Raw genomic sequence first — 23,054 nt, 5'->3', positions numbered from 1 at the left:
CCTTCCTCTCCCAAGGCAGGGCTGCAGCTCTTCTCCTTCATCCTCCCTCAAGGTTCTGCTGGATGACCCTACGGGGACATGCTTGTTCACACACTACCACCCCCACACTGCGTGCTCTTTGCAAACAGGGACGTTTTTTGTTCCTTTCTTTGCATCCCCAGTGTTTAGCACCATGCCTGGACATGGCTGATTAAAAAAAAAAAAAGCATCCTGACAACTTGCAGCTGGCTGTAGGCTTAGAAACTGAGAAGCTAAGTGACTTTCCCAGGGTCACATAGCCCATAAATGTCAGAGACCAAACTTGAACTTGGCTTCTTAACTGAGAGGCCATCTGTCTCTCCATGCACTCTGCCTGTGTCCCTCTTACTCTAAATTAAATAGCAATCATCTTACTATTGCATGGATATTATTAAATATATAACATTAACATATGCAAAACACTTCACAAATCTCCAGGGGTGAGATTATTATTATATTAAATTATTCACAGAATAATTATTGTTAATTATTAATTATCAACATCATTATTATCATATCAAAAGGATTTCCCCCTGAATTGTTCCTGGGTGTATACAAGATGACTCATATGCCTTTATTTTTCAAAGTTATCCCAGCAGGAATAAATTCCTTCCTGCTGTCTGCTTAAAGACACGGCGGCAAAGCCACATCTTTTTCTAAAGGGCGGAAACGCCATCTCATCCACCTCCCATTATCTCAAATGGCTCCCACTCAGGAGAATGAGAGCTATTTCATGAACAGCTAGACACCCCATCAATAAAAAGCGCTGGAAACTGGGCAACTTTGTTCCCTTGGCTGCGAAAAGCGACCGTTTCTTAAAACAGATTTCAGAACTTGCCTTGCTCCTTTTCTCCAGAGCTGGGCTTTCAGGGGAGGGCAGTGGGCTCTGATCTGGTCAGCCTTAATCAGATGAGCAGGGTCTTCAGCTGTGCCTTTCCTGATCCCACCAGCTGTTAGTGTCTTAACTGCCAAAATTATGTTGGAGCTGGCTGACAGATATAGGTTTGTATATAACCTATAAAAGTACATGGGTTTGTTGTTTGTTTTGTTTTTGCTTTTCTCACCCAATAAAATATAAATTTCTTGAGGGCAAGGATTATTTTACTTGTGTCTATATCCCCAGTATTTAGCATGCCAAGCATACTTGTGGTTCGCCCAAATGATTCCAGAAAATAAGATGCAATCAATTCAATTTAACCAGGGTTTATTAAGTCCCTACTATGAGCCAGGCAGGGTACAAGTGCTTGGATATCCAAAAACTGAACAGCCCCTACCCTCCAGGAAATGATCTTCTCCTGGAAGGAAATCCAGATTTTTTTATGTGATGTGTGGAGGGCTGGGGTGGGCCCCCTAACAATGGGGAGCATCAAAATCTGTCTCTTATAGGAGGGGTGCAAAGACCTCTAGAGGTGTCAGATGGGATGAGCCTTCCTGGGGCATGAAAGAGGTCAGCTTGGCTGGAACAGAGTTCTGAAAGGACAGTATGTGCAGTCAGCCTGCAGTGGGGTCCTGAGGGGATGATGGAAGTTGGACTGACCCAAGAACACTCCATTTTCTCCTAAAGGGAACCACAGAAATCAGGGTGAATCACTTGATCGGACCATCTAGTTAAGGGCAGAAGCTAGGGATAAGGACTCTCCAAGTGTCCCAGCAAACATGTATTAATTAGGGTTATAAATGGTCAAAAGAGAGAAAAGGGCTGGATGCAGACCTCGGCTGGCTGAAGCCCCCTGCGGGGAAGAGCAATCAGCAATCTCACTGCATTCTGTTTACACTTCCATTTTCAAGGCTAATCACTTGTTAGTTTGTTTCTATTTTGACAGTAATGTTTTTACTGTACTGATTGAGCCTAGAGCTATGATGTGAAATTGAAAAAAAAACATTTCCACTGACTAATTAATACCCACAGCTTCCAAAGAAGCTCAGCATCTCATTGAAAAACAAGTCAGTGATTAGCCTTGAAAATAAACAGGAATGCATACTGGACCCTAATTAATGAGCGTGTTCCTTGTTCTGCTCTGCTGCAGAAATTAGCTGCTAGGACTAGGTTCTTAGACAGTAAATATAAGCCATTTTCCAAATATCTATTTAACATGAAGGGGGCCTTGACAATTTCTACTTCCTTCCTCCTCCTAAACTTTCACAACCATGTTCTCATCACCTCCCGGGGGAGGCATTTTCTCCAGACATCCCTCCTGCCTTGGAATTCTCTCCCTCCTCATCTCTGGCTCCTGGCTTCCCTGGAGTCTCAGCTAAAATTCCACCTTCTCCAGGCTGCTTCCTTTTCTGAGCCCCTTAGTGCCTTCCCACGGCTGCTCATCTCCAATTCATCCTGTACGTATCTTGCTTAGACTGTGAGCTCTTCAAGGGCACGGAATGACTTTTGTCTTGCTTGTATCCTCAGTGCTAAACATGGAGCTTGGCACATAGTAGGCGCTTAATAAATGTCTGTTGACTTAGCTTGCTTTGGAGTAAATGCTTGCAGACCATTCCTGGGTCTTCTCAGAGACTGTGTTTCAGTCCAGACAGTCTTTTATGTGGTGATCTTTCAATTCTCAGGCAATAGACATTTATTAAGCTCCTGTTGGATGCAATCTATCATACTAGGTACTGCAACAAAAATACAAAAAACAGGACAGCTTCTTCCCTCAAGGATATCACGTACCCTTAGGGGACACAGGATATGAAAAGAGAAATCAATATAATTTGGGAAAGAGGAGAGTCCCAGCACCTGGGAGGTCACAGAGTAAATACTGCAAACACCAAGGAGTAAAGTTATTCATTCTCAAACATTATATGGACAGTGGCATGTTTTATGAAGATGAAGTCACTTGGAATTAAGAAGTAACATACATCGACATACATATGCATATGCACACATAAACACTCTCTGTGTATTATATGTCTGTTAATATTTTATGTGATGCTAAGAAAAATGTTAAATATGTCTGAAATGGTATTTTAATATGATTCTCCTTTTAATTATAAAAATAGGAAATAAAAAGAGACAGTGCTCATTTTTTTTAACTCAACTATGCCAATCAGAAAGTGAGAAGTTTTGTTTGAGTGTGATTTAACCCTGGACAGGGCTTTTTGATTGAATTCTTTCTACTTCCCTGCCCACCACATAGAGAAAACAAAAGGCCTAGAAAGCTATTTTGGAAGCTAAGGCTTCCATAGTAAGTGATTTTAAATAAATTTCATTTCTTCCCATAGAGCTTCATAGGGTCAGAATAAAGCAGGCTGTGAAGGGAATGTCTCTTGTCTTTCTCTGCTAATCTTTATAACTGATTCAAATGTTACTCTGCAAAAAGAGGTCAAATGTAAAAGCATGGAAGTCAAAATAAACTTCCCTGTAAACTTATAGAAAAGATTTAGAGCTAGAAGAACTATTAAAGATCATTCAGTCTAATCATATCATTTTTAAAAAGAAAAAAGCAAGCATCAGGGAGGCCCAAAATCACACAGCTAGATTTCAACCCAGGGCCTCTAACTTCAAATCCAGTTGGTATTTTCTACTATATAATAGTTAAATGTTCTGCCTTTCTCTCTCTTTCTCTCTGTCTTTCTGTGTTTCCATCTCTCTCTCTCTCTCTCTCTCTCTCTCTCTCTCTCTCTCTCTCTCTCCTACCTCTCTCTCTATCTCCTCTCCTCTCCCTCTTCCTCTCTCTCTGTCCCTCTCCCTCTTTCTCCCCTCTCTCTCTCCCCCTCTCCCTCCCTCTCTCTTCTCTCTCCTCTCCTCTCCCTCTCTCTCACTCACTCACACACATCCCTCTTTTCCCTCCCATATTTCCTTCTCTCTTTTCTATGCCCACCCCCAATGATTATAGAAACACAACCCATAATTCTATAGTACTGTAAGATTTACACAGCATTTGGCAGGCACTGTTTTGTTTATAGGATAACCCTGTGTGATAATTGTTTTGATTTTTCCCAATTGAGTGTTGAAGACTCGTCTTACTGACTCCTAGTCCAGTGTTCTCCCGCCTCACCAAGTTGCCTCACTTCCAACAATTCTCTGCTAAGGCTGGCACTTTTTAGCCAATTGAGTCATGTTACTCACATGACCTGGAGACAGGCTGGCCACCCTCTACCAGAGTCACACCACATACAGCAGGGTGGATGAAAGGGGACACCAAATGCCTTAAAGTCATTTTAGATATGGAGGTGTTGACTTGGGACACTCAGGGGTAACAGTAAAGCCTTGTCTGGACCACTCCCTGGGCAGACGCTCAAAAACAATTCAAGTATTCTAGGTATCCCTGGAAATATGACAAATGATGAGCAAAGAACATTCTGCATGAGATTGTTAATACTATCTGAGCAAACAACAGACCTGGGGGAAGGAAAATGGGAAAGAGTCCTAGATTTGGAAAACACATAGACCAGCTCCTTCATTGGACAGATGAGGAAACTGAGGCACACAATGAAATGCCCAAGTTCTAAATATCAGAGTCAGGATTTTAAAGGTACTCAGAACTTTAATCCGCCTGTTTATTCATACCACAGACTGTCTGAAGATGGTCTCTTTGGAATCACACATCACATGAGAGGCAGAGGGATAGAGGGGATGGAGGATTGACTTTGGAGTCAGTCCTATTCAGGTTCAAATCACAAACTACGGCTGTCCCTGGATGGGTCCAACTGAGGATGCCGCTTGATCCATTCAATGGATGGCTCTCCTCATAATTGCTGACATTTATGGCCAAATTTAGTGCTCAGCTATTAAAGTGAACAACATTTCCTGCCTCTGGTAATGCTTCCTATTACAGAGAGGACACAATCTGATGGTAAGAGTGCTTTAAATATTTAATCCAGCAACTTATCTAACATTAAGGGTGATATCATGTTATCCACAAATTGGTAGCTACTTATAATGTGCCTATCAGATCCCCCAAGGCTGCTGGCAAGGCCCAAGAAGTGAAAGGAAGAAATCTCATCATCCGGTGCCAGGAGGCAACACATCTTTGTGGATTTCTTTAAGAGATAAAAGTTAGTAAACTGCCCGCAGCATAGCAGTTTGAAATGAGGAGGCTGGCATCTGTGTCAATTTCAATAAATGTTTAAGTTTGTGTTCCTTTTAAAATAAAATAAATACTAGTTAAAAGAAAGTATTCTCTATTTTCTCACCTCTATCATACGGTACAGATAACTGCTATTCTCCTTCTATTCCCAATGAATTCCCTTTCAATCAATAGTCTAGCCACTGTCTTTTCATGGGAATCTGAGTCTGCCTGAAGACACCTCCTTCCAGGGCTGGAAACATCATCTCCTCACAATCATCCACTTCACAGCATCAGGAAGCAGAACGTTCAGACCAAAGAAGTGGACATTCTGCTTCCAGAACATTCCTCCAGCCACCATTCCTCAATGGCCTCACTGATCTGATGGCTTCATTCATGATACAAATGCAGCAGCCTCAGCTGGATCCTTCCAGAGACAGCCCTCGTTTGTGATTTTTAATAGTAAAATAACCACGGTCGCACAATGCTGTCCATGTATTCACACGCTGGATTTATAATCCCAGAGTTTTACTAACAGCATAGCTATTTCTCTATTAGCTTTAAAAACAGGCTATCATGGGAAACACTTCTGCCTCTGTACATTGTACATACACATCCTATTCTAGTCCAGGTAGAAGGAACTATGACCAATAACCCAGGAAATAGACTATGACCAATCTTGGGGAAAATCACGATGATTTCAAAATGGTGTGTGTAGAACATATTCAGCACATGACTGTGGCAGACTTAATGACCTGGAGCTACCAAAAAGAATGAACAGAATTGGGGGATTTAGTATCTGCAAGAACTTGGACTCCATTTGCAATAATTACAGGAAAGGCGGTTAAACCGTAAAGTGTTTGATACTATAGCTTGGTGCCATTGGTTCCCAGCAAGTGTTGAACACGTCACACACACCATTTATATTCCCCTCCAATGGCCTGTTGAAAAGATACTGCATGCCACGTGGTTGGCTTACCACGGGTTGTAGCGGGGCGCCAGGGATCATGGCATTAGCAAGTTGCATCTGTTGGGCCAACATGGCCATGTTCTTCTGCTGAATCAGGTTGTTGCGTCCATTTATTTCCAATTGTGTTTTTAAGTGTGGAGGTGGGTGAAGATATTTGCAGTTCTCTCTTGAACAGCGACCCTACAACAAAGCACAATACACAGAAGTTTGAAAAAAGCTGAAATCTCTTCTCATCGTTTACAAACAGGACAATAACCTTGACATTAACTACCTTCCTATCTACAGAAAGTATAGAAACAGTGGCGAACCAATTCTCTACTTTTGTAAATGGAAATACATTCTGTGGATTGGTAAATCCGTTGACACCATGAAAATAAGTTATAAAGAAACTAAAGGAATTCAATTGATGGTGACAGTCTTGAGTTGAATATATTTGAAACTGCTCTCTGCACTATAACATCTGGTTTTAGTGTCTAGGAACGATGCAAGATGATTAATTTTGGTGCCAGAACGTTCCTACAGTCAACCATATTGGGTCTATTCAAACTGAATGAGCAACTTCACAGACTCACAGTTTTTATTCTATTTCATTCTTGAGAAATAACATAAATTTAGTGACACTGATAGAAAGTACAACTTTAGCAATGAGCCCTTAACCAATATCCCGAAAAAGAAAGAGGAAAAAGTCAGTACCATTATCCACACAAAACTGAGAATTGGAAAGACCCTTATCCTCTCCTGCCTAGAATGGTGCAGTAGCCACTGGCTGCTCTCCCTGCTTCTAGGCCCTCCCCCCCCTACAATCTGTCCTTTGCTTAGTGATCTTCCTGAAGCACAAGCCTAAAAAACCCCAATGGCTCCCTACCACCACCAAGATCAAATTAAAACTGCTATACAGTGTCAAAGCCCTTCCCAAGCTGACCACCCCATTTCCAGTCTTCTCACACTTTATGCCACACTCCACACACAGTCTATATTCCAATTGCACCAATCTATATTGCAATTGCAATTTTCCTTGGCTGTCCATCATTCCTGAGATGTTTTCCTTTTTCATCTTTGACTCCCGGCTCCCCCAGCTTTCTTCTAGTCCCAGATAAAGCCCTGTCTTCTACAGGAAGGCTTTAAGGCTCTGGTGCCTTCCCTCTGTTGATCATTTCCAAATTATTCTGTGTGTAGCCTGGATAAAGCAGCATGCACAATTTTTTGCATGCTGTTTCCTCCATTGGACTGTGACTTCCATGAGAATAGAGACCTCTCTTTGTGCCTGCAGCCCTTACAATATGCACTTAATAAATTCTTGGCCGAATTCGGCATGGATGGTTTGGGATGTATAATAAGGAAGATGTGTCTGAGTCCTGCCTCTGGCAATTATTGACTGTGACAACACCAGTAAGACACTACATCTCACTAAGCCTCATTTTCTGTACCTGTAAAATGGGGACAGTAATACCTCCTAGGGCAGATCTCAGCCTTCGAATCGCTATGGCACTGTGGATAGTGACTGGATGTTGGAAGAGTAAGCCTTGGGTTCCCTTCTGGCTACGTAACCCCAGGCAGGTCCCTTAACCTCTCAGTATCCTGAGATTACAGATATCTACAGTCTTTAAGATCTTAATTTTCAGAGAAGGCGAACCTGCTCATCCAGGGCTGCCTATCCCTCTGAAATCAAATGTTCATTCTCTGCCCCAGAAAGCATTACGGAAATTCTAGATTATTTGGGGGCGGGGGGGAGCTAGGTGGCGCCATAGTCCATAGAGCTCCCAGCCTGGAGTGGGGAAGAGTGATTCCTGGATTCAAATCCAGCCTCAGACACTATTTACTATCTGTGTGACCCTGGGAAAGTCACTTCACCCTGATTGCCTCAGTGTCCTCAGTTGTAAAGTGGACTGGAGAAAGAAATGGCAAATCACTCCAGTATCTTTGATAAGAAAACCCCAAATGGGGTCAATAAAGTGTTAGACCCAACTGAATAACATGATTATTATTACTACTCTATTATTATACTATAAGTAGCAGTATAATGTACTAACCCTCCTCCTCCTCTTACTGCTGCTGCTACTACTGCTACTACTACTACTACTATTACTACTGCTACTACTACTACTACTACTACTGCTACTACTACTACTGCTACTGCTACTACTACTACTGCTGCTGCTACTACTACTACTACTATTACTACTACTGCTGCTGCTACTACTACTACTACTACTACTGCTGCTGCTGCTACTACTACAACTACTACATTCCCAGATCCTCTTCTGCCAATGATTCCAATCAGAAGCAATAGTGTGGATAAAAAGATTTTAATAGAAAATCAGCTTGTTTCTCAATAACCCTTTGATTTTTCTAGGAAAAATTAATTTGTTAAATTTTGACCTTACACTATAATTGAACTTAGCAAATCATGGTGCTTGTGGTCATTACAAAATTCACCAGGAAATCTAATTGGAATGATGTGTTTCAACTCCCTTGGAGTGAGAGAGACAGGGATTCTTCAACCATCTGTCCCCATACTTGGCACACTTAACAGCATGAGGGACCCTCATTTTTGCGGCCAGCCAAATGTCATTTTAATAATCTTTTCATAATAAAGCATGTCTAATATAACAAGAAGGTGCAAAGACCAGGTTTTAAAGCTCCTTTTGCACTGTGTACAAATAAGAAGAAATACTCTGAAGACAAAAAATTGTTTTTTCACAGTGATCATTCATTTTTTTTTATTATTTTTACATGGAGCAATGCAACACAGTGAGATCTTAGTCCTTCTTGAACTGCCATCTGCAACATATTTGTGGGTCATGTATATTTGATTGAGTCATCTAACTTCCCTAGTCCCCATTTTCCTCAGCTGGAAAGTGGGAATAATCCCTGTTCTGTAGACGTCACAAAGTTACCATGAAGCCCAAATGAGATGTTATGGGAAGAGTACTCTATAAACAGTACTTTGATAACGTGAGGTATTTGTCCCAGTGTAAAAAACAAAAAAAAAAACAAAACAAAAAAAAACCCCAATGAGGTTGGATGCCAAGTCACACCCGTGGGGCAGAGCTGCCAGCCTCCTGGAAGCCACAGCTGCTATGACTCTGGGCAGGCCAAGAAAAAAGGGAAAAAAGAACATTTTATTATAAAAGGGAACCAAATAGGAACTTCTGAGCCAAAATATTCCTGTATCACATTTCTTACTAAAAATGAGTCAAGATAAGAACAGAAGAATTAAGTGGGACTACATTCAGCCTTGTTCAATTTTCTGGGCCTATTCTATAGGGCTCTCCAATTAACAGCACTCCTGTGGGCACCCTCTGTGGTCTCTGCCAGGCACAGCAGAAACCAGGGAGGTCTGAACTAGTAAAATGCAAACACCAGCTATTTATGATGGGATTAGGACACTATAAAAAAATGAGAAATGAACCAGCCCTTCCCTTTGCCTTCTAACACAATCATATTTAAAGCCATCAAAGAGATAAATTATTGATTGTGGCAGCCAGTCATGATATCTTCCATAGAGTTGATCTGCTGCTTTCCTTTGAAAGTGTGAAAAAACGTCTGAATAAGTGATGGCTGATTGTGTTGGCTTAGCTTCTTGGGGAGCTGAGAACTTGCTGCGGCTAGAGCCTCAGGAGAAACTAAGGAGAAACAAAAAACAGATGCGATGCCCATTTCAGGCTGATGGATCGGCTTCAGAGCAGCCTGCAGAAGCGCAGGAAAATGGAAGAGAGCATAGCTTGCCTTCACCAGCTACCCTGAAGGAAGCAGCAAGCAAAGTGCAGAATAAAGAGTGGTTTGCTTCTCCTTTGTTCTGGAAACAATGAAGATGGCCCCCACAGAGCAAAAACCTATCTAAGTTATTATAAACACAGCAGGGTCCTGAATCGGACTGAGCAAGGACCAAGGGAATGCATCTTTTTCAGAGAGAGGTTTGTTGACAATATCTCTCACGATGCCAAGCTAACACAAGTCAGACAGATGACTGGGTGGTTCATTGGGGAGAAATTCAAATCAGTTTATTCCAATCCAGTATAACATAAACTCATCCAACTCAACACAGACTCATTTGCTACCTAACTGTGTGCAGAGCCTGAGAGAAATGCAGGATTTCAAAAAGAGAAGGTTCCTTCTTACCCTCACTGAGCTTAAGATCTGAGTTCAAATCCTGCCCCAGACACTCACCAGCTCCACGATCCTTGGCACATCACTTAACCTCTCTTAGTTTCTACTTCCTTGTTTTTAAAATGAGGAGTTTGGGTGAGATCAACTCTAAGGTCTCTCAAAGTTCTACCTCGAGATTCCAAAACTTCAATGACAGAAAATCAAATGGAGTTTTTAAGGCATGCAACAAATAATGAACAGTATTACCTTCAGCAGGACTTTGATCTACATGAGTCCCAGTTTTTACTTATTTTATTATTTATTTTATTTAAAATGGGGATTTGATTTCAACATGAGGAATCCTACTGGGCTGCTGGTGCACAAAAGAATAATTCTTATTCTGCGTTGACAGCTAGAGGTCATTCCCTCTCCTGCTATCACAGGACCCGGTTTGATCCAAAGGTCCTTAGGCAATAACCACAAACAAGGCAACAGCTTGGAATGAAGACAAACACTTCTTTTTTCCCCTTTTGGAAATTATTCTGTTGACTGGAATCTGTGCTACTTTTCTATGTTCTCAGGTGGCATTTCAACCAGAGAGCTGGGGCTTGTTAGCAATAATGCCTCCGTCCCATCCTGGCGGGAGGGAGACATGAATTTCCAAACTACTGCATCTGTACATTTGCTACCTGCATTGGCAAGACTTTCCTTATCTTCACAGGTTTAAATTAAGAAGTATATATTTACAAGCTTTGTTTTCATCTGTTACAATGGAATACTCATATAATTTGATGGAATCATGACTGCATTTTTGGACCTCATCTGATAGTGATTAATTATTAAAACACTGAACAATAATTTTCGGTTCCAATGTAGTTCATAGTGGGATTCTGATAACACCATTCACAAGAACATGGTGCATTTTTTGGATGCTAGAGGCAAGGAAGAAAATGAAAAATGAGGGAAATCCTAATGAAAGATCATTGACTTTTTCACATCCTTCTTTCTAGACTTTAGGTATTCTGCCCATGTAAGGAACTCCCTTTCCTGAATTCTTGTGAAAGTAAGACTAAGGGAGTATTGGTTCAGGTGAATGGAGATCATTGTGCAGTTGTTTCAGTCGTGTGGGGGAGGTTTTCTTGGCAAAGATACTAGAACAACTTGCCATTTCCTTCTCCAACTCATGTGACAAATGAGGAAACTGAGGAAGACAAGGTTAAGTGACTTGCCCAGGGTCACACAGCTAGGAAGTGTCTGAATTCAGATTTAAACTCATAAAGGTGAGTCTCCCTTATTCGAAAACCAGTGCTCTAACCACTGTACTATACAGCTATTCAAAGAACCATACGTTTCTCCTTGATTCAAGTGTGGGTAAAATGATTTCATGGTCAGACCATTAAATTTACATTGAATGGAGTTTATCAAAGCAGGACAAATGACTACTCAGCTGAAACAACTGCTTTTTTTAAGACTCTGGTCATTATTTTTTTTTTTACATATTCTATAACACTTTATTTTTTTTTAAAGCAATCAGGGTTAAGTAACTTGTTCAAGGTTACACGGCCAGTTATTTCTGGGTGTGGTGCTGAGTGTCTGAGCCCGGGATTCGATCTCCAGGTCGTCCCAACACTGGAGCCGGTACTCTTACTCGCTGAGCCACCTGGCCGCCTCTCTGGTTATTATTTTTAAAAGTTCTTTCAACATAAGCTGACAAAATTTTATCAAAAGTTGACCAGGGTTCACACATGCATACACTCACATATATGCAAATAGGGAATTAGCAAATAAAACTTACATTATTTCTAACAAACCCAAATCCCCCCATGGTGGGGGGTGAATATAATTACCCCAATAACTCCATCCCTATGGGCTTCAATTTCTTTATGTGAAAAGTAATGACTCAGGTCCCTCTGGAATTATTAATCCAGGATCCTAAGAGGCAGGGGCAGTAAAAGCCGCTTTGTCAAAAGGGATTTTTAAGATACTATTTCCAATTTCTATTAAGGGGAGGACTAACAAAGAATCATTGCCCCTTTCCTATATAAAGGAGCTCTTAATTACCTCCATGATATTATCTTTGTGAATTATCTTTGTGATATGTTTAAAGGTTTTAGACATTTTGAATATGGTTATGTCTGGCATTTGAAATCTCAAATAAAAATATCTTTCTTGGCTGTTGGATAGAGTGTGCGCATGTGTGCATGTGTGTGTGTGTGCGTGTGGGTGTATGTGTGTGTGCATGTGCGTGCGTGCATGTGTGTGTGTTCTGGAGTGTGGGTTAAGGGGGTAGGGAGGAAGGAAAGGAAAGAAGTGGGTGGTGAGAATCAAAACTCCCTCTATATCAGGTTGCAGTAATTTTCCATTGAGAGAGAAAACATCATTATGTCTAAATGTCCTCTTTCACCTCTACTTGTTGAATTCTACCCATCCCAAACATGGGATATAATACAAAGAGAATATTTCTCTGGGTCACAATTTAGAGGCACATGATCTTTAACTACTGAATGGAGAACCCTAGCAGGAATAAATAATAATAATAATAATAATAATAGTAAAAGACCAGCCATATTTGTGTGCACTGTGGAGGTAAGGGATGATGGCCAAATTTACAGGAACACTATCTACACAAAGTATTTTCCAAATAAAATAACCCACTCAGCCAACTTTCATTTGAAATGCTGGTTTGTCCAGAATAGAAATGTTTCTTTTGATTGTTGAGGCAAAATAACATTTCCTTTGAGATGGTTGAGATACTCAAATGTTTTTTAAGCATTTTCACAAGCCGTCCTCTGCTCTGAGACATGCTGTGAACTTCCTTATTTGCCAGCAACTCTCAAGGGAATTCATGGTCTTCCTACTTAAAATAGTTGCCAAAAGGTTTTTTTTTTCAGATAGGATGGCAAAACTATTTAAAACCTGTGCTAGGAAACTACATTGGCAGTCAAGATAATAGTCATTTCAGGAAATGCTTCATTTCTCTAAATCTCTTCTCGCTTATCATTTCTATATGAGAAACAATATGATTTGAGTTTTGAAAAGGTTAAAATCATAAAAAGAATAGATAATTTTGAAATAAATACAGGCCAAATATATAGTTTCACAGCCTGATTTTATGTGTTTATTGAGGGCTTTGGTTTGGGGCCCTTAGGAAGATTTGTTGCACATAGTAAACCTTTGATAAAATTTTATGCAATTGAACAGACCTGAATTATTATCTGGCATCATATCTCATTAAGTTCCCACAGTCTTGAAAACAAATAGTTACATGATGCTTTGCTATTTCCCCAAATATCAAAAAAAATTTTGAACTACAACCAATCAATTATTATTTTCACTTAAAAGGTGTGAGCAGAGGGATGCAGAAATACCATATGGCTGATAGTCTAAAGATCATGCATTTATTTGTTACTTAATTGCCCTCCACTGAAATGGAATCCTGCATGATTTTCTTTTAAATGTGTTTGCACGTTTTTGAGCTTTTTAATACATTTGTGTCTGGTGTTAGGAACTTCACTCAACAAAATGAATAACTTCGAGATAAAGCGCCACTCTGAGAAGCAGATTCGGGAGGAGTGATCAGCTCTCCCAGCTAACCCTGGCTGAGTCTCTCCCTGGAACCAATGTCTTCATTTGAAATATAAGAAATTCCCAGGTGAAAAAAAAATTCTCTGTCAATGCATGTTGGAACCTTTTCTACAACTTAGTCTTAATGGTGTTTCCTCTAGCTTTGAGGATGAGAGATCCCAGCCAACAGGTAACAAAGGGGACTCTCTCCACCCAAGAACTACAATGCCAATCCACTGTCAAGAAAGCAATGAAGGAAAGGCTAAGTATGTACGATCAACCAAGAGAGGTTTGAGCAGTCACATCTGGCCATGCTTCCTTTTAATGACAATGCCAAAGGCTGCCCATGCATCGTGTCCATGCCCAGGCACAATCCTTACCAGAAGTTCAAGATAAAACAGAATGAGCCTTTTGGGGTAAACAGCAATTAAAGAACTTAAAATAAGCAGTCAAATGGAGATCTTCCCAACTGGACTTATTGACTGACCCTGGCCAGGGTATTCCTGTTGTTAATAATATATGATTCCTAGTCTTTATAATATATGATCCATAGTCATTAAAATCCTGTAGCTATTTCTTAACTAAGAACCCCCCTCTTACAAAAAGAACCGCACTGATCAATTTACCAATGAGAGTTACAGGTTTTTGTGGCCCTGTAAATTTGATAGCTTGTATATTAGACACTAAAAATGACTATTTCATAGTGAAAACTGAAAATGTCAGGGTTGGGTTGGTTTGGTTTTGAATTCTGTGCTTAAATACTATTAGAAAAGTCCAGCACTACAGAAATGGGAGGGGCCTTGGAATATCATCTGACTCCAAAGTCAGGCAAGCAAGCAATGCCTTGGATATAATAGATATTTAATAAATGTCACTGTGATGCATGCTATCTATTCATTCTTTTCTTAGGAGACCTCTGGATATGGAGACTCCCATGGTTTTATTACATCCAAACAAATATGGTTATAATTATGCTATAAAGCATTAAATTACATGTTAAGAGCTATACAGATATTTTATTAATAAACATGTGGCTGTACTATAGAAGAGGAGACCTGGATTCAGGAAGACTTGAGTTCAAATCCAGTTTCAAGACTTATTAGGTGTAGGACTCTGGGCATGTCACTTAACCTCTGCCTGCCTCCTTTTCCTCATCTGTAAAAAATAAGAATAATAATACACCTACCTCTCAGGGTGGTTGAGCAGGTTAAATGATATAACATTTGTAAGGTTTTTTGCAACCCTTAAAGCACTATAGAAATGCTAGCTATCGTTACTATTAATCCTAAATTTATATTAATTTCCCAAATGCTTTTCTTCTTATATATTCCTTTCAAGTCCTTGCTAAAACATCCATCTCCCCCTTTCACTTAACCAGAATGCGCATGTTCTGTGTTTTTCAAGTTCACTTCAGTCATCAGTGCCTTTGTAGTCAGGAATGTTTCTGGGTCTAACTAGAAACTTTCACATTTTAAATCCACTCCTTGTTTTGAGATCCGAAGCAGAGATGAAGATGGGGTGGCCTACACCCTCCTCACAGCACTCTAAAGATAACTGAAGACACTTCTCCTATCCTATCCCTTTGCTTCTTCAGCTGGGCAATAGCATTCTGTTCAGGATCCCAGGACTTAGAGCTGGGAAGGATGTGAGAGCCTGCCTTGCCTCCTTTCCTCCTCATTCACTAGATGAAGAGACCCGGGACCAAAAGGTGTGTGGCTTGTTTAATGTCACAAAGATAATCAGAACTAAAACCAAAACTGAAACGCAGATGGCATCTCCAGATCCACAGGTTTTCCCATGGTTGCCCTCCTTGCCTCAAGCCCCCCACCTCCATCCCTTCTCCCACTAAGCTCTCAAAGGGAAAGTCAGACCACGCCAACCCCCATCCAAGCAACTCGTCAAAGTAGCTCCCTATTGCCCTCAAGATGAGATAGAAAATCCTCCCCTTGGATTTTTAAAGCCTCTCCTAACTTGGCCCCTGTCCACCTCCCCAGCCTTCCACACTATTCTCTTTGGTCCTCACTCCCCACCCCGACCCATTTACTCAGCAATCTAGTGACAATGGCTTCCTTTCTCTTCCTCAAACAGGATGCTGCATGCCCTCACTCTGGCCATTTGCTCTGGCTCTGCTAGACTCTTCTCCCTCTACTTCTTTCTGATGGCTTTCCTGAATTCTTTCAAATTTCATCTAACACTCACCTCCGGCAAATCTTCCCTCTCTCTGAGAATGTTCACGATTTTATCTTATATATAGCTATTTGCACGTCGCCTGCCCGTCTTAGACCAACAGAGCAGGGCCTGGATTGTTTTTTTTTTCTTTTTGTTTAGGAGGTAAGGTACATTTCTCGTGCTTAGCACGATGGCTGACATGTGGTAAAAGATTATTAAACTCTCGGTGACGCGACTTATGACGACGTTTGAGGCAGTCCCCACACAATGTCACCATTTCTTCACCCAATGAATGTGATGCATCCTTTCCATTAGACTACTCCAACTCAAACCTGCACAGTTTGCTTCTAACAATGAAAGAAGGTATAAATGGATTTTTAAAGACTTTCTGAACCATTACCAAGTAATAATAAACCATTTTCCTCTAGATTTGAAAAGTTTTTAAAAAATAAAAATCAATTTTTTTGTAGCAAATCTTTTAATCTTAGAAAAAACAAAATACAGAAACAGGAATATATACAACCTATAAATTGCCACTATTTCTGCTAATTAAAGAAAATTCTAATGGTCAACAGCTGAGATTATGCCAAAGTCAAAAGCTCTAAAGTTTAGGTGGCCTTTGTGTGCTTTGTGATCAAAGTCCAATCTCGATGGGGGGGTGGAGGGGGTGCGATGGGATTTTGGCCTAGATTCTTAATTTAAAAAAACCCTTCTTTCCATATGAAGTCACAGCTCCTATCTCCTTTTAATAGATCATTCCTGAATTTTATGAGGATTTTTGGACAGCGGACTTAATGATATTAGAGCACCCCAAAATAGATTCAATGCTGACGCAACGCCGTCAACCCTCTGACTCAAACACCAAGATACCATGACTGTTTCCCAGAGAACTCACGAGGTTTGGGTTGCACAACTCTCATTAATCATCTTGAAGACTGACCAGCTGAAACCCTACACAACAAAATAGCTTTTCTGTTAGCCCTGAGAGTCAAATTCAGTATCAGAGATGGGGAAAAGGGACTCTGCTAATATCCTAACCAGTTCACAAAGATCTTCAAGCTTTCTGATAGTCTTTTTCAGCACAAGATTGTATCTATGGACAACAATGGCCATAATTAGTTACAGAAACTTTCATCTCTTAGACTTTTACTGGGAAACATAACATCCATAGTCTGATCATCCTTAGGGAATTAATCAAAGACTAAATTAACCAACAAACATTTATTATACCCTTATTGTGTACCAGGCACTGCCTTAGAGTTGAGGATTCAAAAGCAAAAACAGGCCCTATCCTCAATGAATTACGAGATGTTTCACATATTTTGGTAGCGAGAAAGCCATTGCCCCCCACCCCTTCCTTTCCATTACTACCCTTTCCTCTTCCCCCATTAGAACAGTTCAGTGTTGTAAAATAATGCTATAACCAATGAACCTGCATTTTCTTTGTCTCCAGTCCCATTTCCTTCAAGTCAAGGGGAATGACTCAGAATGGGTCGATCTCCCATCACTGATCCAAGTGCATAGTTTCTGCAACCTTACTAGGGCCCTGTTTATACTTCAGTGACATTTTGTGGATGCCAATATCTTTAAATGGTCTGACATTTGTTGGCTGTGCTATTGCAAGGCCTTAAAATCAGAGGTGCTAGAGTTAGGTATTTTTCAACCACTTAAACAGCTCTTTTGGTCCCCAATGTGGTCTGTAGTCCAAACACTTTTAAAGATCGCTGTCATCTAAAGCAGACACTGTTTCATCTTGTCCAAAGGAAAAAAAAATGTACATAATAAAAATAAATGGTTTAATTATAGTGACCTGCAGTTCAACTGGGAAATGCAAAATGTCTGACCAAAAGCAACCAATAAGTCATTATAACCCTGCTATTGGTTCACTAATAAATCATCTTTATTTTTGTTAGTTTAAAAAAAACTACATTAATGGTGCTTGACTACAGGCCCACGAAACAGTCTATTGGCATCCAAACTGCCCTCTCTGTCCATGACTCAATGCTTTCATGACACTGCTTCATGCTGTTACTTGTTTTCATGCTTTCATTGATTGACTTTTTCTAAGTTGACTAAAATTATTCACTGAATAATCATTTGCTTTTTCCCCATGGATATGTTTTATGGGACTAGAAAAATGGAGATTCCTCTCACAAAGAGACTTCAGTGATGGTACCAGACAATTTGCAATGGAAACATGGATGACTCTATATCTCTCTGGTGATTAGCCGCCATGGAGGCATGTCAACGATGCTTGTTAGACAGTGCAATGGAAGATTTTTCTCAAAATACAAAAGTTATGAAGATGGGAAAACCCATCCAAAGAACTGCCCCAAAAGACGAAGAAGACAAGAACAGTGAAGTGCCATCAGGTTGATTTATGCCTTCTTTATGCTTTCTCTTTTGTACGTAAGCAAAATGTTATAAAGAAATACAATGGCTAGTCTTCAATTCATATTTAAATGATACTAACAACAATCCAGGAATCAGGCTGCCAATAGTATGAAAAAGTCACTGTCCAAACACTGTCTCACATGCTTTGTAGGGACTGTGCCAGGAGCTCTTAGGAGGGCATGGCAAGTAGATGCAAACATTTTTTGCCTTCATCTTCACAGTTCAATACCATCTATGTGACATATACGCAGACATCACAACCCACATTATCTATAACACCGCCGCTAAGAAAACTACAAACAAGTCAAGACTCTGTGAAATTCCATTTAAAATTCTTATCCATTTCGAGGGTCATGGAAGGAACGTACTGTGATAGTTACATTGGTGTGAGTGGTAATGAAGGGGACAAACACCCTATCTGGTGTCCTGGATGGGCAGAATTCACAGGTCCTCTCATCTCCACTGTATCATCCTCTCTCCTTCCATAAGCTCATGGGGACATCCAACTGGGAGGATTGCTGTTACTGTCCGACAGTGGAAACCCTCGCCATGCCAAGACTGTGTTTCTCACTCTCATTGGGAATAAGAGGCAACAAAGGAGACAAGAGCTGATAAAAGATGGAGCCACAGGTGGCTTTCAAGTTCTTCCCCCGCCTGAGGAGCCTCGACTCTGAACTTTCACAGATCAAGTTTGATGCTATTGCTTCTTCAACGGCCTGGAAAACATCTCTTTACCTAAGCAAAAGTTCTCTGGAAATTCACTCAGATCCCTGAGGATACTGCAGCCCTCGGTCTCAATAGCTGAGATCCTTAGCTTTCAAGCATTCAGGGCTTCTCTCTCTCTCTCTTTCTCTCTCTCCTCCCCCTCTCTCTTTCTCTCCCTCTCTCTCCCTCTCTCTCTCTCTCTCTCTCTCTGTCCCTGTCTCTCCTCTCTCTCTCTGTCTCTCTCTCCTCTTTTTCCCCTCTCTCTCCTCTCTCTTTCTCTCTCTCTCTCTCTCAACTCTCTCTCCTGTCTCTCCTCTCTGTCTCTCTCCTCTCTCTCCTGTCTCTCTCTCTCTCCCTCCCTCTCTCTCACACTCTCTCTCTGTCTCTCCTCTCTCTCTGTCTCTCTCTCTGTCTGTCTGTCTGTCTCTCTCTCTCTGTCTCTCTCTGTCTCTCTCTCCCTCTCTCTCCTCTCTCACACTCTCTCTCCTGTCTCTCCCTCTCTTCCCCTCTCTCACACTCTCTCCTCTCTCTCCTCTCTCTCTCTCTCCTCTCTCTCTCTCTCTCTCTCTCTCTCTCTCTCTCTCTCTCTCTCTCTCTCTCTCTCTCTCTCACAATGATTATTTATTCTTGGGATGGCACTGTGATACATGTATGTCTATGTAATCTTCTTTTATAAAAACCCTACTTGTTTCCATTGCTATTATCACCTAAATATGACCATTTGGTATCAGAGACAAAATGGAAAATATAAAAAAAACTACAAAGTGCTGAAGGAATCCAGTGGAATTTTTAAAAGCCGTGGCCAGTCCATTATTTTAGGTAATACAAATTCCAGCAAATGAAGCATAGTTGGCTTAGCATTTCTATGCTAAGCAGCACAGAATGGTGGAAGGAGGCTTGGACTAGGAGCCAGAACACTTTGGTTCCAATCCCAGCCAGCCCTGCCTGGAGCCACCTCTGTGACCTTGGTCAAGTCTCTTAGGTCACATCTTTGGGTCTCTGTTTCCTCATCTGTACGGTGAATGAGTTGGACTGGATGGTCTCTAAGGTCCAGCTCAAAATCTATGATCTCTTCTTGGTATATCTTAATCAGGAAAACACATCTAATAAAAAACTAAATAGCAAATTGCAAGTGCTGATTTTACTAGCTCTATTAAGATAGAGAACAGGCCCAGATCTATTATGTCATCAGTAGAATGAGCTCCCAATGAGGCAATTTCTCTACAAATACAGGTGGGTACCTTTTCTACAACTTAGAACCTTTGAAAGCTGCAGGAGCTCTAGGGAGAAATGACTTGCTTAAGGTCTCACAGGCATTTTTCATCCAAGTCAGTATTTAAATTCAGGATTCCTGGCTCCATGGCCAGCTCTCTATCCTCCACACCACACCCTGACTCATTGCAGGCCTAAGTACACAGAAAGAAGCCAGCCTTTAATCTTGTGACCCCCACAGTCCAGCTTTTATCCCTGTTTGTGCCACAAACCCCTTTATCACGTGGTAAAGATAGGTTTGTTATTGCTTTCCATCCATCTATGGACGCCTTCCCAGAATAACATTTTTAAGTAAGTGAAGGAAATCCAAAGTTTTGCTAAGATGATAGTGAAAATGTAAAATGTCATTTTTTTTCCCATCCAAGTTCATGGAGATCCTACAACCTATGCACAGACCCCAGAACAGACCCCAGAGGGCTAAGAAGGCCGGCTTGAAACGCTTTGGTTGGTAAAGAGAAGGCTTTTGGGCTAATGCTTATCAGTTAATCATTTTAGAACATCGCTAACACAGCAGGGGGCCCTGGTCTTAAGTGTCATTAGATACTTCGGAGAATATTCATAAATACTTCTTTAAGATGGGAAGTAGGGAGATAATGTGACTGATAGCAATGTAAGCCATAGCAGCACATTATTTTAATAAGTAAGAATGTGAAAGTGAGAAGGGAAAGCAGACGGCTGTCACATGATGTTTTTCTCTGAAGTCCCAAGATCTGCTGAACACCCAGCTTGAGAGCATTAAGCGAAAGCCTCAAGGACGGGAGCGTTCAGGTCTCCAGCTCCGGCTAACGTAGGAGGCTGGCAGAACTGCCGCTGCACCCTGACCCTGAGAAGCTGCAACTCCCTGAGGAGCCGCCAAGGCATCCTGAAAGCCCAGAGTGGAAGGCCCCTTCGCTGGGTCTGAAGCAGGGCTCCAAGAGCTTATCTGCCTGTTTTTAACACGCTGATAACTGCCGGTACTCTTCTGTGTTTCATCTTTGGCATTTCAGAATATCAGAGACTTCACCAGACGGTCCAAGCAGACCCTGCTGGTGACACAAGGGTTCCTTCACAATAGCCCTCAGTCCTCCTGGGCTTGCAGACTTCTGGGGATGAAGGACACACTACCACAGAAAGGTAGCCCATTGCATTTGGGGCAGGTTGGCTGGGTGGCCAAGATGGAGAAGGGAGCAGACCAAGGTTACCCAGAGGGCTGCCCTGCCAGCTGTGCGGCATGAGCATAGCAGGAAAACTTCTTATGTGCAGCTTTGTTTACACAGTGATAATGGTTAGACACGAGCTTTCTGTAAAAAATCCTACCAAGTGAATATTTCCCATGTTTGTTCCATCTGCATTTTCAGACTAAGACACAGCCAGACACGTCGCCAGGAGAGTAAGGGACCTGCCCTCCAGGCCTCTCCTGGCCCCTTTTCTGCAATGTGGCACCATCTTCTGGCACTGTCCCCATCCCTGCTGGTCAACAGACCCAGGATCAGTCCAGTATCTACTGCAGTACTGGACCCAGGCCTGAATTCACTGACCCATTGGCACTGTGCAGCGGAAAGGCCCCTGGAACTGGAGGCAGAAGACCTGAGTTTGAATCATGACTGCTAAATACATACAGCCCGAAAACTTTCAGGCAAATCTCTTACCATCTGAGAGCTTCACCTGTGAACTGAACAGGCTGGACAAAATCATCTCTAGAGTTATGATCTAACTCAAATGCATGATCTCATAAGGAAGACTTCCATGTCTTTCATGTATATCAAAGCCCCCTATTCCATCCTAACTGTTCAGCTACCCATCTATCTAGTGCCTACCTCAGACACCAAGCTCTGTGAACCTGGGCAAGATACTTAACTACTGTCTGCCTCAGTTTCCTCATCTGTACAATGGGGATAATAATAGCACCTACTTCCCAGGGTTGTTGTCAGGATCAAAGGAGATGATCTAAGTACCCACTGACCACACCAGTTCAGTCTGCTGGCCTTCCTCCTCACACCACATGACTCCCACTAACACTTCCATCTTCTCTCCCAAGTCCTCCAGACTTCCTGGGCCAGCTGACCACTGACCCTTTGGTTTCAAGCCCTCTGTGTCTTCCACAGCCTCCTCAGTGCCCAAAGGACGGGTAGGGGAGGGATAGAACAGGGCCAGACTTGGTCCAGAACCAATTTTGTATCCCCAGGGTCTTGTAAAGAGTAGGTTCTAAAGGAAAATGTTTTTGGCTAGTTATGTTGATGGTTAGAAAAAGCAGCAAGACCCAAGCTGGTAGAGAGGAGACCTCAGCATTCCATGAGCCACAGGGAACTTTGGTGGGAGGACCGACAGGGGTGGGCATTCCTGTTGCCCTTCCCACAGGGCTCCTGACTAAGCCAAGACAGGAAACAGGTGCATGGGGGACTGAAGGATCCACAGAACACCTCCTGTGGGACTTTACAGCAGAGAAATGCTTTGCCCTGCAATTGTCCACTTTCTTAGTCTGGTCTGCATTGCTATTTTTTTCTTCCATTTCTGCCCTAGGGTCTGCATTTCTAAGCACTGAGTCTCTAGCCCTGATGTTCACTGCTTGAGAAGTCTCAGTCATGTTCACTTCCCTCCAGCTCAACTCCAGAGTTTGCCTTCTTCTCAACAGCCACCAGCTGCTGTGTGTCCAGGAGCAGTCTACCCCTACAGCTCCTGCCTTCTCTGTACCCCATCCTCCTGCCCAGCCTTTCTTTAGAGCCTGTCTGACCCTATTAGGACAGAGGCTCCTTAAGGGGAAAACTGTCTTGTTGGCTTCTATGTTTATGCCTGCCACTAAACACAGAGACACAAATTAAGGGCTTAATAAATTCTGTCTCCCCTTCTCTCTCTCTCTCTCTCTCTCTCTCTCTCTCTCTCTCTCTCTCTCT

At 41.8% G+C, this 23,054-nt stretch overlaps 1 protein-coding gene across 1 annotated transcript in view; it reads right to left on the bottom strand.

The window, feature by feature from the left end:
• The window catches only part of MBNL1 (muscleblind like splicing regulator 1), a 219,873-nt gene that overhangs the window by 38,675 nt on the left and 158,144 nt on the right, over positions 1-23,054 (bottom strand). Inside the window, exon 3 of the mRNA XM_069083423.1 lies at positions 6,001-6,171. Within this exon, the coding sequence (XP_068939524.1) occupies positions 6,001-6,171 (171 nt within the window). The remainder of the gene's footprint in view (positions 1-6,000; positions 6,172-23,054) is intronic.

The sequence above is a fragment of the Petaurus breviceps genome, unplaced genomic scaffold, assembly GCF_028583685.1.
Source record: "Petaurus breviceps papuanus isolate PSGF00001 unplaced genomic scaffold, PetGlider_PUasm1.0 173, whole genome shotgun sequence".
Taxonomy (NCBI): domain Eukaryota; kingdom Metazoa; phylum Chordata; class Mammalia; order Diprotodontia; family Petauridae; genus Petaurus; species Petaurus breviceps.
Note: the sequence above shows the minus strand (reverse complement) of the source record. Positions and strands in the feature narration are given on the sequence as shown.